Genomic DNA, 16,194 nt, shown 5'->3' with positions numbered 1-16,194 from the left:
GTGCCCTGGCCCCAGTACATCTGAATAGTTAAATGCTCCTTTGTGGTGCAACACCCTCGAAGCTGCAGTTAGGTTCAAGGACCAGCGTTAATGGCATCATTTAACACGCAGCGAGCACCTGGAAGTTCAGCACAACCTGGTAAGCCAGCATTTTCCAGATGACAGGGAGGTGACAGCATCATGCCTGCAAACAAGACCAGTTCAAGCACCAGCCCGACTGATGGATCGTAACAATGTTCACTGATAGGACTTCAGAAACGTTGGTGCAGGACCCAATAATACCCACAACTGCCTGAAGAAACTACTGACGTCATTTCCCAGCTCCCTACGTCGCAGGCCGGCCTGTCTTCACGTACTGCAACCAGAGCAGCGCGCCACAGCGGACGAGTGCAGAGAAAGACAGCAGAAGTCAAAAAATGCGCGGAGACAGAAAACTACAACCAGTACCATACCTCTCACAACTGCATTTTTTGGAAAACAACTACTTTTCATTAAAAATGTTACATATTTTGTGGTGGTCATTTTAAGTTAACTAGCATTTATAAGCTTCATGTCAAACTTCTAATAAAGTTAAGTATCAATAGACAATAACCGACACAGAGACTCTGTTCCTGAGTAACATTTTAAGAGTGTTTAACAGTCACTAAGTCCAAACGCTGGAGAAAACTGGGCACAGAAGCAGCAGTAATGAGCAGCAGGAACGTGACTCACCCCACCGGCAGCAGCACGAGAAGTGAAGACCCGACAGACAGCCGCAGGGGAAGCAGGAGCAGCGCTGACGGCTCAGTGTCAGTCACAGCAAACTGCCGGACGCTCACCTCTGCTCACAGCGCCTTCCCCTCGCCCAACAAGGCACGGCAAGTCTTATTACCACTGAACCACAACTGTGGCGAACTAAGAAGCAGGCGAATGCGTGCAAACAAGAGCTCCTACCTATCTCACTTCCACTCCCCCCGTCCTGGACACTCCACAGGATGATGCTACTCTCCGAGGCAACGGCCACCATCTTGTCCTTGTCTCCATGGGGACCTCCAACCACCTTTGCATTTAACGCCACTCGTTCAATAGTCCAATCCAAATAGGGGCTTGTAAACACTTGCTGCCATCCTGAAGATTCTTTGATTCTGTTGAGAAAGAGTAGACAAAAATCACTAGCTACCATCCATCTTTACATTCATTCAAGGTTAAATGGTCTTGATATATCAATTACAAAGATAGATCATTATTTCTGATCTTAGATAAATATACAAAGGACACATGGCCACTTAAGAGACCAGGGTACTGTATTTCTCCCAGGTATGACTAAATTCCTACAAAATATTTTACTATGTCAAAAAAGAGGGGTCATGTGTCTTATTTCTCCACAAAACTCCTACTGTTATTTTCCATGGGTAAGAAAACAGTCAACAAAAATCAGAAATTTTTATGGAAATTTTCTCTTTTCCATCATTAATCACTTTCAAGCTATTCCTAGCTGGAATGGCATGCAATGAACCTACCTTTTTCTACATTTCAAATTATTGTCTCCTCTGGCAAACTAGAAAGTGAACCACATACATTATAACTCAATACCTCAGAATAATTAAACGAACACAGAGTGAGGTGGTCTCTGAAGACTGGTTTATTAAGGCCTAATGGCAAAACTTTGTAGTACTGGTTCACTAGATACAAGAGCTAATGTATATGTAAACTTTCCCAGTAAACATTGCTGTCCATTTTTTTCTGTGTTTTTTTTTTTCTTTTCCTCTCTTTGTGTAAGTGGGGTATTTGTGAGTCTAGTTCTTACTATGTAGCTTAGGATGGCCTGACTTCCAAGTCACACTCTTCCTGCCTCAGCCTCCTGAAACTTGGGAGTACACTATGGGCACACACTATTATGCCAAGTTCTCAATTTTTAAATAATTTTTTCTACTCTATGTAAGCTTAAGTCTTTCAGAGATGTATTCTATGATTATAGCAAGCCTTCATATATTTATAACTAAGTAATTTTACATCATAGCTATGAATAAGCATTGCTGTGCCATTATGAAGCCTATTACCCCTGGATAATCATCACAAACATTTCACCACTATCGGAATAACTTGTCAATTAAGAAAGAAAGAAAGAATACTGAAACACCCAAAACACAAAAGCCTTTTCACTTCAGATTCTTATGAAGGCAAATTCAAAATGACACTCAAAAAAATTCCTTAACAAATCATCTTACTTCATATAAAATTAATGCACAAAATAATCGTCCAAAAACCCACTTCTAAACTATTTAATAATAAAACTTATAAACCTACAAAACACCCTCAAAATGAACCAGTCAAAGCCGAAGTGGAGAGAAAGCTAGGCAGGGCAGCTGTATGGGATCATAATATAAGGCAGTAAGTTACAAGCACTTTTGTGTTCCGTACTGTGCTATATACCACGAGCATGTCCTCTGATATCCAGAGACTTGAAGAAGAGAGTCCTAACTCCCTCCGTCTAGTCTATAAAGCAAACCACTATGTAGGAAAGATGCTCGCAGAACAGACAATAAAGTACACCACTCTGCTCATCCTACGCTGCACTACTTCCTCCAACAAGGTGGTAGTCATGGCCCGTGGAGAGTCTTACTCTCCTCCACTCAAGTACAAGACTAACTCTGAATGGCATTATTGAGCCCACATTAATAATCCTACCTAGTGTCATTTAACTCAATAGCTAAATGAGTCAAAATATAGAGTAAGAATAACATCAAGACAGCTCAGCCAAATCATAGCTTATATTGTCTGGGAAACACTGAAGACGTAACTACCAGCAACATTTATTATATTAGACATCCAAGAAAATGCTAAATTGTAAGCAAATGATACAAAAATATGTGAAATATATAGTAAAAAAAATGACAGCTGAAAGAACAGCTCTCTAGACTAAATGTAGAATCAATTATTAAAACTACACTCAAAATAAAAAACAAAGAAGGTAGAGAGATGGCTCAGTGGTTAAAGGCACTTGCTTGTAAAGACAGACAGCCTGGATTTGAATACCCACATAAAGTTCAACACACCAAGTGGCACATGTGTCTGGAGCTCATATGCAGTAGCAGGAGGCCCCAGTGAGCCCGTACTTCCCCCTTCCTGTCTCAAATACAAATATTCAACAACACAGCACTGCTGACCACACAGCACCTGTAGCACACAGCAAAATGAGCATAGGCAGCTACGATCCAGTTGTGGTGGCCAGCTACTATCAGCACCTTTCGTGGATCCACCGGAAATCCTGTTGATTAGAGGAAAGAAATATTTTACATTCTAAAATTGGGGCTGGCAAGCTGTGGCCCACTGATCAAATTTATTTATCTGCCTGTTTTGATTAAAGGTGGTCAGAATACAGCACTTTCATTTGTTTATATGTTGTCTATCATGCCTCACAATACCAGGCACTTACACAGCTCTGCCAAATCATATAGCTAAGGAAACCTAAAATTTTAATTTAATATCTGGACCTAAACAGAAAAACTGTCAACCCTTTTCTGAAAGGATCATATAATATTTTAAATTAAAATGTTAATTGAGACTTTCCAAGATATAAATGATACATACGGATTTAAAAAAAGGGCTGGAGAGATGGCTTAGCGGTTAAGCGCTTGCCTGTGAAGCCTAAGGACCCCGGTTCGAGGCTCGGTTCCCCAGGTCCCACGTTAGCCAGATGCACAAGGGGGCGCACGCGTCTGGAGTTCGTGTGCAGAGGCTGGAAGCCCTGGCGCGCCCATTCTCTCTCTCCCCCTCTATCTGTCTTTCTTTCTGTGTCTGTCGCTCTCAAATAAATAAAAAATTTTTAAAAAAAATTAAAAAAAAAAAAAAGACAAGAGAAAGGGCCAGCAGTGCGGCTCAGAACTATAGCAATTGTCTGGCATGTAAGCCCTTGCATTCAGCTCCAGAATTCCAACAAAAAAAGAGAGCAAAAAGCACATTACTGCAAACTAAAACATGCATTTTCCTCTTTCTTTTCACATGGTCTTTTCTCACCCAGCCTAACAGACCCTTCCCAGCTCCAGGGAGAACAGGCAGGGTTCAGGGCCCCCACTTCACCTTCAGCAGCAGACAGCCCAGTCCTAACAGCAGCAGAGGACCTCGCTGTGTTGTTCACTTTACGACTAGGAATGCCTACAAAGGAGACAAGGTTATGTAGATATTAACTGTAACAGAGAAACACAAAGATGGGAAATGATCTTCTAATATTGTAAGTTATTGCAAATCACTACAATTTAAAGAGCAAAATAACAAAACACAAACAACAGATTTCTGGCATTTGTTATAGTATTTACAATAAATAGGACGAAGGTGTGTCACATTACCCCTACTTGCACTGACCCACCTAGGTTTACGGTTGTGCCCATGTGTCACCAGTGCTATGTCCTAAGTCACCTGCTTTCGGATGGATTTCCCCATACTTTCAAATGGGAGAACCTGTTACCACAGGCCATTTAAGTGGTATAAAGGTGACACTGGTCCACCTCTGCAGAGCTCCTGCTGTTCTCCATATAGAAGACTGCCTGACAGCCCCTCCTCAGTGTATAGGCTGGTATTAGATGGTGTGCATGTGCCAGAGTTGAGTGACTGCCAAGATCTTCTGACTCACAAAGTTTATCTGCCCACCACAGAAAAGGTTTGTCCAAAACTGCTCTACAACATGCACATATAGTATGCGCTCACTTTTGTAAAAGCTAAAGTTCTTACTCTTTTCAGACTTACAGAAACTCAGCAGTCAAGAAATAGTGCTAGGCATGGTGGTGCACACTTTTAATCCAAGCACTTGGGAGGCAAAGGTAGGAGGATAATTGTGAGTTCAAAGCTACCCTGAGACTACACATTGAATTCCAGGCCAACCTGGGTTAGAATGAGACCTTATCTTGAAAAACCAAAAATAAATAAATAATAATGCTTCCAATTTAGGTTTGTACTTCCTTAATATTTTAGAAAAAGGAAAAAACAGACTTTTAATAAACAACTGAACAAATTCAAGGGGAAATACCTGGCGGGGGCAGGTAGCCATGAAACAGTACACTGCCACAGGATGAGCGCTCCAGTTCCTCACACAAGAGAAGCCTTCTTACTGAAAACATGGCAAAGCAAACGGTCAAGGGTACATGCAAACAGAAAAACACTTCTCCATCTTTATTTTCTCTAGTTCAAGAAAACATGAAAAGAAAGAAGAGATTTAAGTTAAATCAGAGCTGACAGTATCTTCTTACCATGAAAATCCTCAGAAACTAAGCACTGAACTATTCCATGAAAAATTGGGACCTGACAGAAGACACATCTAATTCAGGCAAGTTCAATCGTGAGAGGAGCACATACCTAATGGGGTGATCCCATAAAACTCTGCTTCGTGCCTGAGAACATTAATACTCACTCCCCTGCAAAGAAGCAAATGGCAGGTGTAAGTTCAACACTGGCAACGTAGACTGACATTGGAAGTAAAGGGGTAAGTACAGGTTCTTAACAAGAAAAAGGTCCTAAAAACTGAAAACTTACTTTCCTCCTAACGTTGCTTTCCAGTACCATTTATTATTTGCCAAGTCTGAGCTAAAAAATGCACATGATCAAAAACATTTGGTATTTTTTCATACCATGTATTTAGATGATTTGGGTGAGTAAATGAGGGACTAGGGTTCTAAAGCAAAAACAAGTGGTGCAAGAAGAGCCTGAGTAGACAATCAGCGCAGACAGACTCTTCTGGTGACTGGACTGCTTGTAAAGTGCTATCTTGAGTATTTCCATACCTAGTTTTACCTCCCTACAAGCCTGGTTTACATCTGACCTAGCACCATGTTTTTAATATTTTATTTATTTATCTATTTGAGAGAGCAAGAGAGGCAGATAGAGAAAAAGGGTATGACAGCATGCATACACACACACACACACACACACACACACAAGCAGTACAGAAACTCCAAAAACTCCTTCAGTCAGATGCAGTAAAGATCCTTAAAGTCATCAGTGTGAAGGCCATGGGGTTAAAAGTGTGGTAAGAGGAATTAAGCACAAGCCAAAATATGGACAAATAAGACCAAATCCAAAATTGTGAGTGACAAGTCCTATTTGACCTATTAAATAAGAGTTTAAAGCAGAGCAGCAACCTAGTCAGACCCCTACTTTTAGAAGACAATTTTGGCTGCACTATGAAAAATTAGATGGAAGGACAAGAGGCAGGGAATGTGCTGGAGGAGCTGCTGGGTGAGCTGTAAAGAGCGAGGTGCAAGTGGCCTGGTTGGTCGGAGTTTAACTAAAGGGCTACTGTCTTCTCTATAGAATCTAAAAACATTGATCACACAGAAGCACAGAGCAGATTGAGATCACAGAGACTTTTAGGAGGCTGAACTATAGGGGACGGTAAGAAAGTAGGTAACAGACAATAAAACACAGTTGGGAGAAGTAGAGCTAATGTTAAATGTCACAAGAGGACAGCTATGATCTATAATTAAAATTAGATATTTCAAATTAACTACAGAGTAGCTTGAACATTTCCAACATGCAGAAATGACACTATGAAGAGATGGAAATGCTAACTACCATGCTCTGATTACTATACAATGTATGCATGTATCTAAGTAAAATCCTGTGTGGACAAACATGTCAATTTAAAAAGTCTTGGAAGGACAGGCTGGAAGGATGGCTTAGTGGTTAAGGCATTAGCCTGCAAAGCCAAAAGACCCTGGTTCGGTTTCCCAGGACCCACGTTAGCCAGATGTACAAGGGGCACATGCGTCTGGAGTCCGTTGGCAGTGGCTGGATGCCCTGGCTCACCCATTCTCTCTCTCTCCCTCCCTTCCTCCCTCCCTCCCCCTCTTTTCTGGCAAATAAATAAATAAACAAAAAGTCTTGGAAGGAAAATGCTATTATCCTTATGAAATATATTCAAAACATAGAGCTGTCAGCAAAAATTTATTTTAGAAAAGATGAGCTTCTTACCTTAAGTCTAGTTCTTTTGTCCGAAGAAAATTTAAAATGGGGGCAAATGCTGCCGGATCTCTATCAATAAATATCTACAAGTAAAAAGACACTTTCATATTAAAAATTAAACATTTTGGGCTGGAGAGATGGTTCAGCAAAAGGTGCTTGCCTGCAAAGCATAACAAACCAGGCTGGATTCCCCAGTACCTACATAAACCCAGATGCACAAAGTAGCACATACATCTGGAGTTTGTTTGGGGGGAGAAGAGCTGGAGGCCTTCTCATACCCATTCTGTCCATGTCTCTCTTCTCCCTCCCTTCCTTTCTTCTCCTTTGCCCTCCCCCTCTCTCCTTACAAATAAATAAAAACATTTTTTTCTAAATAAAATAGTCTTTTCCCCTTAATACCTTCAACATTCTGTCCCCAGTCAACACGAAGGAAGAACACTATTCTCACAGCACTTTCACTACTCTTTCACTAGCTCAATCTCCTCAGGATCTGGGAAGGGTAGTTACAATGAAGAATTTTAAAGATAATTTCAGATGAACATGTCTGTATTGCTGCTACCTTACTGTACCTAAAATCTCTCTAAATAGCCCTCACTGGCCTCCTTGCTGCCTCCAGACTACTTCTGTGAGCTGGCACGGGAACTGATGCCAGTTATCTAATGGAGCTGGGCACATAGGAACATTGGGAAGCACCTAAACTACTTTGTAACTTTTTTTTTATATATTTATTTGCATATGTGTGCATGTGCATCCATGTGCACCAGCATCTCTACAATTCTGCTACAAATGAACTCCAGATGCATGCGCCACTTTGCATCCAGCTTTATGTGGGTTGCTAGGGAATGAACCCCAGGCAAGCAGGCTTTGCAAACAAGCACCTTTAAAACCACTGAGCCATCTGCCCAGCCCATAAACCAATTTTTGATTTTTTTTAACAATTTACAGGCATTTATTTCTTCACATACCACTGCTTTACAAGTCATAAGGTTATTCTCCAAAATTAGAACATGCAGTACTTAGCTCATCTGCAACCTCTCCTCATTCCATTAGTAAGCTATTCTCTTAGTTGTATTTGTGCACTGAACGTTAAAAGTATCAATTATTACAGAGCTATGTCTTCAGTTTTCAATGTGAGCTCACAACCTGCAACTGCTGTGACCCTGAGAGCACCTAACACTGCTCTATACAGTGCTTTCTGCTCAAAGTTCTCTTTCCAGGGCTGGAGACATGGCTTAGCACTTCAAGAGCTTGCCTGAGAAGACTAAGGACTCATGTTCAACTCTCTAGGTCCCACATAAGCCAGACACAGTGACACAAGATATGTTGTTGCACATGCACACAAGGGGCACATGCACCTGGAGTTTGATAGCAGTGGCTGGAGGCCCTGGTGCACCAATCCTTTCTCTGCCTCTCTTAGGCGGAAAAAAAAAGCCAGCCCACTGGGCTTGTCTCAAAAAAAAAAGTTCTCTTTCCAGTTAAAAACTACTATACATGGGGACTGGAGAAATGGCTTAGTGGTTAAGGTGCTTGCCTGCAAACCCAAAGGACCCTGGTTCGATTCCCCAGAACCCACATTAGCCAGATGCACAAGTGGTCACACATGTCTGGAGTTCGTTTGCAGTGGCTGGAGGCCCTAGTACACCCATTCTCTTTCTCTCTTCTCTGTCCTCCTGTATCTTTCTCTCTCTCAAATAAATAAATAATAATTAAAAAAGAACAACTAGGGCTGGAGAGATGGCTTAGCGGTTAAGCGCTTGCCTGTGAAGCCTAAGGACCCCAGTTCGAGGCTCGGTTCCCCAGGTCCCACGTTAGCCAGATGCACAAGGGGACGCACGCATCTGGAGTTTGTTTGCAGAGGCTGGAAGCCCTGGCGTGCCCATTCTCTCTCTCTCCCTCTATCTGTCTTTCTCTCTGTGTCTGTCGCTCTCAAATAAAAAAAAAAAAGAACAACTATACATGGATATATATATACATACATACATCACATATTTACAAACACATGCATACACACAGAGAGATACATGCATACTCCTTTCATGTAGTAGTTATTTAAAACCTGAGTTCTGTCTCATGCTTCTTTCATGTAGTGATTAAAAGGTAAGTTCTCTTGTCATAGACTTACTATATAAGGACTAAAAATTTTAAGCATTAATTACTGAACTTAGATACTCACAGCACCAGTTTCATCTCGAAGTGTTGAAATTCTTCCACTCAGCAAACTAAAAGCCAGCAAAGTAAGCTAAAATTAGTTGTTTGTTTTTTTGGTTTTTCAAGGCAGGGCCTAGAATTCCCTATGTACTCTCAGGGTGGCCTCAAACTCACAGTGATTCTCCTACCTCTGCCTCCTAAGAACTGGGATTAAAGGTGTACACCACCATGCCTGAGTTAGTTTTTAAAATCTGAACCTGTAAAACTTCTTTGTCAGGCGACAAAGACCAATTAAAAAAAAAAAAAAAATCGCCGGGCATGGTGGCACATGCCTTTAATCTCAGCACTCCGGAGGCAGAGGCAGGAGGACCACTGTGAGTTCAAGGCCACCCTGAGAATACAGAGTGAATTCCAGGTCAGCCTAGACTAGAGTGAAACCCTACCTCGAAAAAAAAAATTAAAAAATCTTTGTCTTCAACTTAAAACAAAACAAAAAAAAAGTCTCCATTTTGACCAAGCTTGACAGTATATGCCTGTCATTCCAACTCTTGGAACTGAGGCAGGAGGCAGAGGAGTGAAGCTAGACTGGGTTAAATAGCAGAAGACTGTCTCAATGTCTCAAAAGTATAAAGTAAGAAAAAGATCTAACTAAAGAGCTCACATTTTTTATTCAAAAAATAAAATCTTGCCACCAGGGGAGGGGAGGGGAGGGGAGGGGAGGGGAGGGGAGGGGAGGGGAGGGGAGGGGAGGGGAGGGGAGGGGAGGGGAGGGGAGGGGAGGGGAGGGGAGGGGAGGGGAGGGGAGGGGAGGGGAGGGGAGGGGAGGGGAGGGGAGGGGAGGGGAGGGGAGGGGAGGGGAGGGGAGGGGAGGGGAGGGGAGGGAAGGAAAGGAAAGGAAAGGATTTAACTGACAAGGCAAATTCTAATTTGGAAAATAAACATATAATAATATAATATAGCAATTACATAAATTACCTGGAAAAAAAAGAATCTGGAATCCACATAAGAGTTTGTCTTGAGGTACTGAATCTGCAATTGAAAATACTCAATATTATAATAAGAACATAATTTACAATCTCAATACTAGTCAACTTGCTTCAAAATTCTAGTTAATGACATATACAAGCTGTTAGATAATTATATCTCTATCAATTATATTTACTATCGTTAAATTTTACTACATTCAAGTACCTCAGCAAAATCAGATAATTCTTTACCACATCTTTCCTAAGACACTACTTGTTTTACCTTATCACAACAATTCCCAACTTCTCAGTAGAACATTCAAATTTATCTTCAGACTACACTCTCACACTGTTTTGCAACTCCAGCCATACCACTTTATAACTGAGCAATTCAGACTCACTATCATGTCTTCGTTCCAGCTCAGTCACTCCTTGCATGTCCAATACTCCATCCATCTTTCCTGATCCTACTTGGGGTAACCCCATAGTCTGCAATGGCTTTTCCACATAGTCTTTACGATCTCTTTGTGAGTTCACAGTAATGCACTCAAAGTTAGGTAAGTTTTCTAGTATAGAAGTTTATCCAAAAAGCAGACACTGTTTACCACTTGCTCATCTCAGACTACCCTCTCATTTCCTCTTCCCATCTTCCAAATAGCATAAAATCACAGTAGTAGATGGACTGCAGACCCGCTTGAGAACAGCAATGATCACCAAGGATCACCACTCAACATGGTAAGCCCAAGACAGCAAGAACTTACGACACACTGCTTGATAAACGACTACTCCCTTTCAAGCTTAGTTTCAGGAATGAATATCATACAAAATACTATGTGATTATTAAAAATGACTAGCTGGCAGTAAGCGCAGAATTCTTTGCAATACCACAGTGCCTGGCACCTAACACAGACTCAATGCTATTTGTTGAATGAGCTGTGACAGCCAGGTCCACACTTTATTCAACTTGGTGTTTTATACAAAGTGACACAAGCATATTCTACACAATCTGTGGCTTTTTATAGTTACAGCAGAACATTTCCAGATGAAGCAGGTGCTGACAAACAGATGTCACCATAGTGCCCACTTAACACGGCACTTAGTACTGTCCTATTCCTCGTCAGTAACAGGAGAAGCAGTACAAATACTGATCCGTGAACATGCCTCTGCCTTACACAGAAACTCTGTTACTAGCAAGCATGCTTTTTCATCACAATGAGATCAGCTCTGCTTCTTCCCTCCCAGCCACAACAGCACAACGTACAAAGAAAAACCTGACTCCACAGGCTGACTACAAGAAAGTGAAATAATTATAGATATATCTACATGAAAGCGACATTAAGATATATTTTTGAGACAGGGATGTTAATCCCCAATTAGTTTCACAGGTTATAAATAATCCAGGGGTCATTAAACAGGTCCTATACTCAATCTGATCATGAAAGGACCATAAATGGGCTTACAGTGCACTCCAGTATTCCCGCACTGCAAAGTTGAAGGTAGCCTGGGATACATAATGAGCCCAAGACCAGTCAGACTTTGGCTCAAAAAAATAAGGAGCCAGGTATAGTGGTGTACATCTTTAATCCCAGCATTTGGGAGGCTGAAGTAGGAGGATCATCAGTGAGTTTGAGGCCAGCCTGGGCTACAAGGTGAGTTCCAGGTCAGCCTAAGCCAGACCTGAGACCCTGTCTCAAAATATACAAGCAAACAGAACAGACTTTGGACTGGAGCGATGGCTCAGTAGTTAAATATGCTTCTTTGCAACGCCTGCATACCTGGGTTCAATCCCCTGGTGCCCACATAAAACCAGATGCACAAAATAGCAACGTGCATCTGGGGTTCATTTGCAGTGGCAGGAGGCCTGGTACACCCATTCTCTATTTTCCAATAAATATTTCTAAAACAATAAATAAATAAATATGAGCCAAACAAATGTGCTTAAGAAAACATAGCAAGTTTTCTTTCCTACATACATTTTTAGCAAATTATTAAGAACAAATGAAATATAGATTAGTGCTAGCAATAGAAAACTTAGTAAAACCAACATATGATGTTTACATACAAAATATGTCCACATCTAATAATAAACATAAAAAAAGAAAACTTAGTAAAATATAAGAAAACCAGTCAATAGTGAACTGAAGGACCACAGAAAGTCAGTGTTTCAGAAGCACCAAATTCAAATTCATTCAAGTAAAGATAGTTAACAACTCCTGACCTTCATTCCCACCACCCTGGCAAACCATCTTCCAAATGTTCAAAGTGTACCACTTAGAGAAGTATACCAATCTACCTCAAGGCACCTTATCCAGCTGGGCATGGTGGTATGTGGCTGTAATCACAGCACTCAGGTGGCAGAGGTGGGAAGATGAGTTCTACAACTATCTGGGCTACACCCCCAGTCTCAAACCCACAGTTAAAAAACAAAATCCCCCACAATGTCAATTCCAATGAAGTTGCTTAAATTGCTATTTTGAGGTGTGTTTAGTAATTTCTGGACAAAGGTATTAGATTCTTACCCTCTCCAGCCCTAATCATATTTTTTTCAAACAAGAAGAAAAAAACTGAACTAGGTCCAAATTGAACTCCATGACAACTAAGCATTTAAAGTACATGACGAGCTTAACTGTTTGTTATACGCCAACAATTTTCTAATTTGGCCTCATATCCACCCATAGTGTACCAAGAAAACGATGCTCACAGCAAAAGGATGAGTCAAGAAATTGACACAGCCAATTAGACTCCAAGACAGCAGAGTCTACTAACTTGAGAGCAATCCAAGTCAATTGATTATGCAGTATTTCTACTTACAATGAACTAACCCTTGCATCTCATGTTTATAACCTCAAACTCCTCCATCAAGCTGTAAGGCTGGTCTGATCACTGTCTATCCACATAGGTTAACAAGGCACTACACAATAACTTGCCCCAGGTTGGTGCGCGCCTCAGAGGTTAAAGCCTGCTGCGGGGGGAAACAATGATTCCAAAGTTCATCAGTGAGCCCTTCCTCTGAGGTCTAAAATCATGCTTGTGCATAACCACAGAAACCATATACTGAGTCATATTAGGGTTCTTTTTTATCTTTATCATTAACAACTTCCATGATTGTATACAATGTCATATTGGGGTTCTTTTTCTAAGTATTAACAGTTTCAAATGAACTGGAACTAGCTACAAAGTATTAAATGAAACATAAACTTTGTTTGAATGGTACTGACAGCAGAGCTTTAAGACTGCGACGCAGGTGGCCCTGCCCATGTAAGTGACTGTGTAGCTGTCCTTTTCTGTGCTGTACAAGACACTGATGACTGAACAGTGCAAGAGCATGTAATCCACGTCAAATCTAGAACACTGTCTGAGAACACTAAGGAGTTGATGTGTTTTTTAATAGACCATGTTATTACTTATTTTATAAAGGATTTTATCGCAACAACTCGAAAGCTTGCTGTACTTTCTTTTATTTTTCATTCAAATCTCCAACTTTCACCTGTTTCCTAAACTGTTCAAACTACTATTCTTATTTTGTATTTATTACTAAACTTATCACTTAGAAAAAATTTGGAGACTGATAAAACCAAGTTTCATAATTTAACATAAAGTAAATGTTAATGTCTTCCAAGACTTAATATTTTGAGGCCCGCAGTTCTTAGCAAAAGTCAGCTTTTTAAAAACCATTCACTTTCAGTATTCAATGACTAACAATGCAACGTCATGTTATCATACCCTTATGTCCTTCTGAATGTTTAACAGGAAATATGTCGGCAATCAACAGCGATCAAAATCAAAGTAGGGTCAGTAAGAACTCCTTTATTCTAGTAATAAATAGCACACATGGTTTAGTGCGACATTCCATTGTGCCTCCAGTTTCCTGGAATATTTTCATGTAGTTTTAGGTGGAAAAGCCCACTTCTTACATTAAAATATAAATTTTCACGATGACTGGTATGTACACGATGCAATAATGTTGCAACATCTCCAACTGTCAAAGCCTTCCAGGAGGAAAAAGGAGTTGTCACTGCATGAAGTCCACAGCTTCTGGTGCAAGGATCTGAAGCACGCTCAGAAAGCCAGTAACAGTTTCGGGGGTTAAACTTATGTTTTATCACCAGTGTGCTTTCTCACTGTCATCTTGCATTTAAAAACGGGGGAATCGAACAAATTTAAAGTCTCAGAAGATGAAAAGCAATGATAGTCCCCAGCTAGCTAAATACGCTGCATTCCATGGGTATCTCATACCAGGCCTAATACAATCAGCCTCCCCATCCTTTTTCTGCGCACAGCGCTGGCACACCCCCTTTTCTAAAAATGACTCATAAGTCATGGCAAATCCGCAAACGCGGCTTGTTTCGGCCAGCAAGCTTCATAAAAGGCAGGGAGAGGGAGTGGAAGGCCCGAGGGAGAAGAAGAGCTCCGGGTCGGTTCGGCCCGCGCGGGCATCCCTAGGCCGCCCGGAGCCGACGGCTCGCCGGGAGATCAGAGTCGGCCTTGCAAGCAGCTCGCCTCCGCCTCGGCACCGACGCGGCGGGGACCGCGCCGGGACCCCCGGGAGGGAGGGAAGGCCGCGGCCGCGGCACCGCGGGACGCCGGGAGCAAGGGGAGGCCTCGGCCGCGGCACCGCGGACCCCCCGCCCGAAGCCCCGCGGCCGCCCATCCGCTCACCTGGTCCCGCCCACGTTCAACTGCACGATCTCGCCGCTGCCGGCCGCCGCCGCGCCGAGGCCGCCGCACTGTCCTCCCGCCATGGCGGCGGCCGCGGGGCCCGAACCCGAACCCGGGGCCGGCGGCGGCTGCAGGGCGGGCGGGGCGGCGGCGGCCGGAGAGCGCGCGGGGCGCCGGGCCTCCACCGCCGTCCCCGCGGGGCTGACCCGCGTGCGCCTCGGCCCCTTCGCTCCCCGTGGCCTCCACCGCTCACGGGTTCCAGGCCGCCCGGCCGGCCCGGGCCTCTCTACTGCGACCGGCCGCCACCGCCATGACGGCCGCCGCAGCCCGCCTGGAAGGAAGGGAAACCGCGCGGGACAAAATACCGCAGCGCGCTCGGAGCAGGGGCGTGGCCTACGGAGCCTGGGCGGAGCCTCCTGCGCCGCGGGCGGGGCAAGGTGCACCTTAGCGGGTCTGTCCCCGCGAACCCCGGCTGCACTTACCCTGGCGGTCGCTGCGCATCCCAGCCCCTCCGCGTCTCATCCTGAGCTCTGGCTCCCGAAGTCCAGGCAGAACCGCGGCTAGCCAAGTCTAAGCTCACTCTCCTGAGCAACTGCCCTGCCCACCTTTTTTCCCCAAATAGTCTCTCTTCTATGTTAATGTCATCATTTTTTCCCTCTTCTACCAGGCAGCTCTTGTGTAGGTAGCTTCAGCCACGCTGAGGTCATGAACACCAAGGCCACTTTGTGTCTTGAAGAGAGTCGTACGGTAAGTCCTCCTCCCCTTCCTTTGGCTCTTACGTTCTTTTCACCACATCTTCCACAGTAATCCCTGAGCCAGGGAGGGTGAGATAGAAATGCCTCAGTCCAAGCAAAATATACCTTGTAGACGTTCAGTCCTTGGAAAGCGGTGGTGGGAACCCAGGTAGATGGAGTTAGATTGTCTCAGGACTATCTGAGTGTGAGCTGACTTTAAGAGGAGATAAGGTTAAAACAGCACTGAGGACACAAAGTCCTGAAATTAACATAGTTACTATTACCAGAAATAATTTTCTTTTACCATGAAGATCTAGAAATTCATTTTTAAAGTGATTCACCAAATGGCACAATGCTATTGCTATTGTTATTATGATTATTATCCTCTTACCCACTCTAAGAGTTAATACTCCCACTGTTTGGGGTACGACTTTAATAATAAGCACCTTGACATCAGTCTTTAAAATCACAGACTTGGGCTGGAGAGATGGCTTAGTGGTTAAGCGCTTCCCTGTGAAGCCTAAGGACCTTGGTTCAAGGCTCCATTCCCAGGACCCACGTTAGCCAGATGCACAAGGGAGTGCATGCGTCTGGAGTTCGTTTGCAGTGGCTGGAAGCCCTGTTGTGCCCATTCTCTTTCTGTCTCTCTATCTGCCTCTCTCTCTCTCTGTCACTCTCAAATAAATAAATAAAAATGAACAAAAAATAAAATAAAATCACAGACTTGAGATTGCAAAAGGCAATAGAGGAAATTA

General features: G+C 43.0%; 1 protein-coding gene across 3 annotated transcripts in view; it reads right to left on the bottom strand.

Annotated features, from left to right (window-relative positions):
* Kctd3 (potassium channel tetramerization domain containing 3) overlaps positions 1 to 15,377 on the bottom strand; it is a 47,595-nt gene extending 32,218 nt beyond the window's left edge. For 2 of the 3 annotated variants that reach the window (XM_045152292.1, XM_045152297.1), the window contains exons 1-9: positions 14,706 to 14,788; positions 10,057 to 10,110; positions 9,107 to 9,152; positions 6,943 to 7,016; positions 5,329 to 5,387; positions 5,003 to 5,083; positions 4,060 to 4,134; positions 3,157 to 3,247; positions 934 to 1,124 (exon numbers count right to left, since the gene is read on the bottom strand). In XM_045152292.1, the coding sequence (XP_045008227.1) occupies positions 934 to 1,124; positions 3,157 to 3,247; positions 4,060 to 4,134; positions 5,003 to 5,083; positions 5,329 to 5,387; positions 6,943 to 7,016; positions 9,107 to 9,152; positions 10,057 to 10,110; positions 14,706 to 14,788 (754 nt within the window). Of the gene's footprint in view, positions 1 to 933; positions 1,125 to 3,156; positions 3,248 to 4,059; positions 4,135 to 5,002; positions 5,084 to 5,328; positions 5,388 to 6,942; positions 7,017 to 9,106; positions 9,153 to 10,056; positions 10,111 to 14,705; positions 14,789 to 15,187 lie in introns of those variants that run through there. The other variant, XM_045152306.1, reaches the window with a different exon arrangement.
* Between the last annotated feature and the right edge of the window lie 817 nt (positions 15,378 to 16,194).

This window comes from Jaculus jaculus, chromosome 1 (genome assembly GCF_020740685.1).
Source record: "Jaculus jaculus isolate mJacJac1 chromosome 1, mJacJac1.mat.Y.cur, whole genome shotgun sequence".
Taxonomy (NCBI): Eukaryota; Metazoa; Chordata; class Mammalia; order Rodentia; family Dipodidae; genus Jaculus; species Jaculus jaculus.
This window is presented reverse-complemented; position numbering and strand designations above follow the sequence as displayed.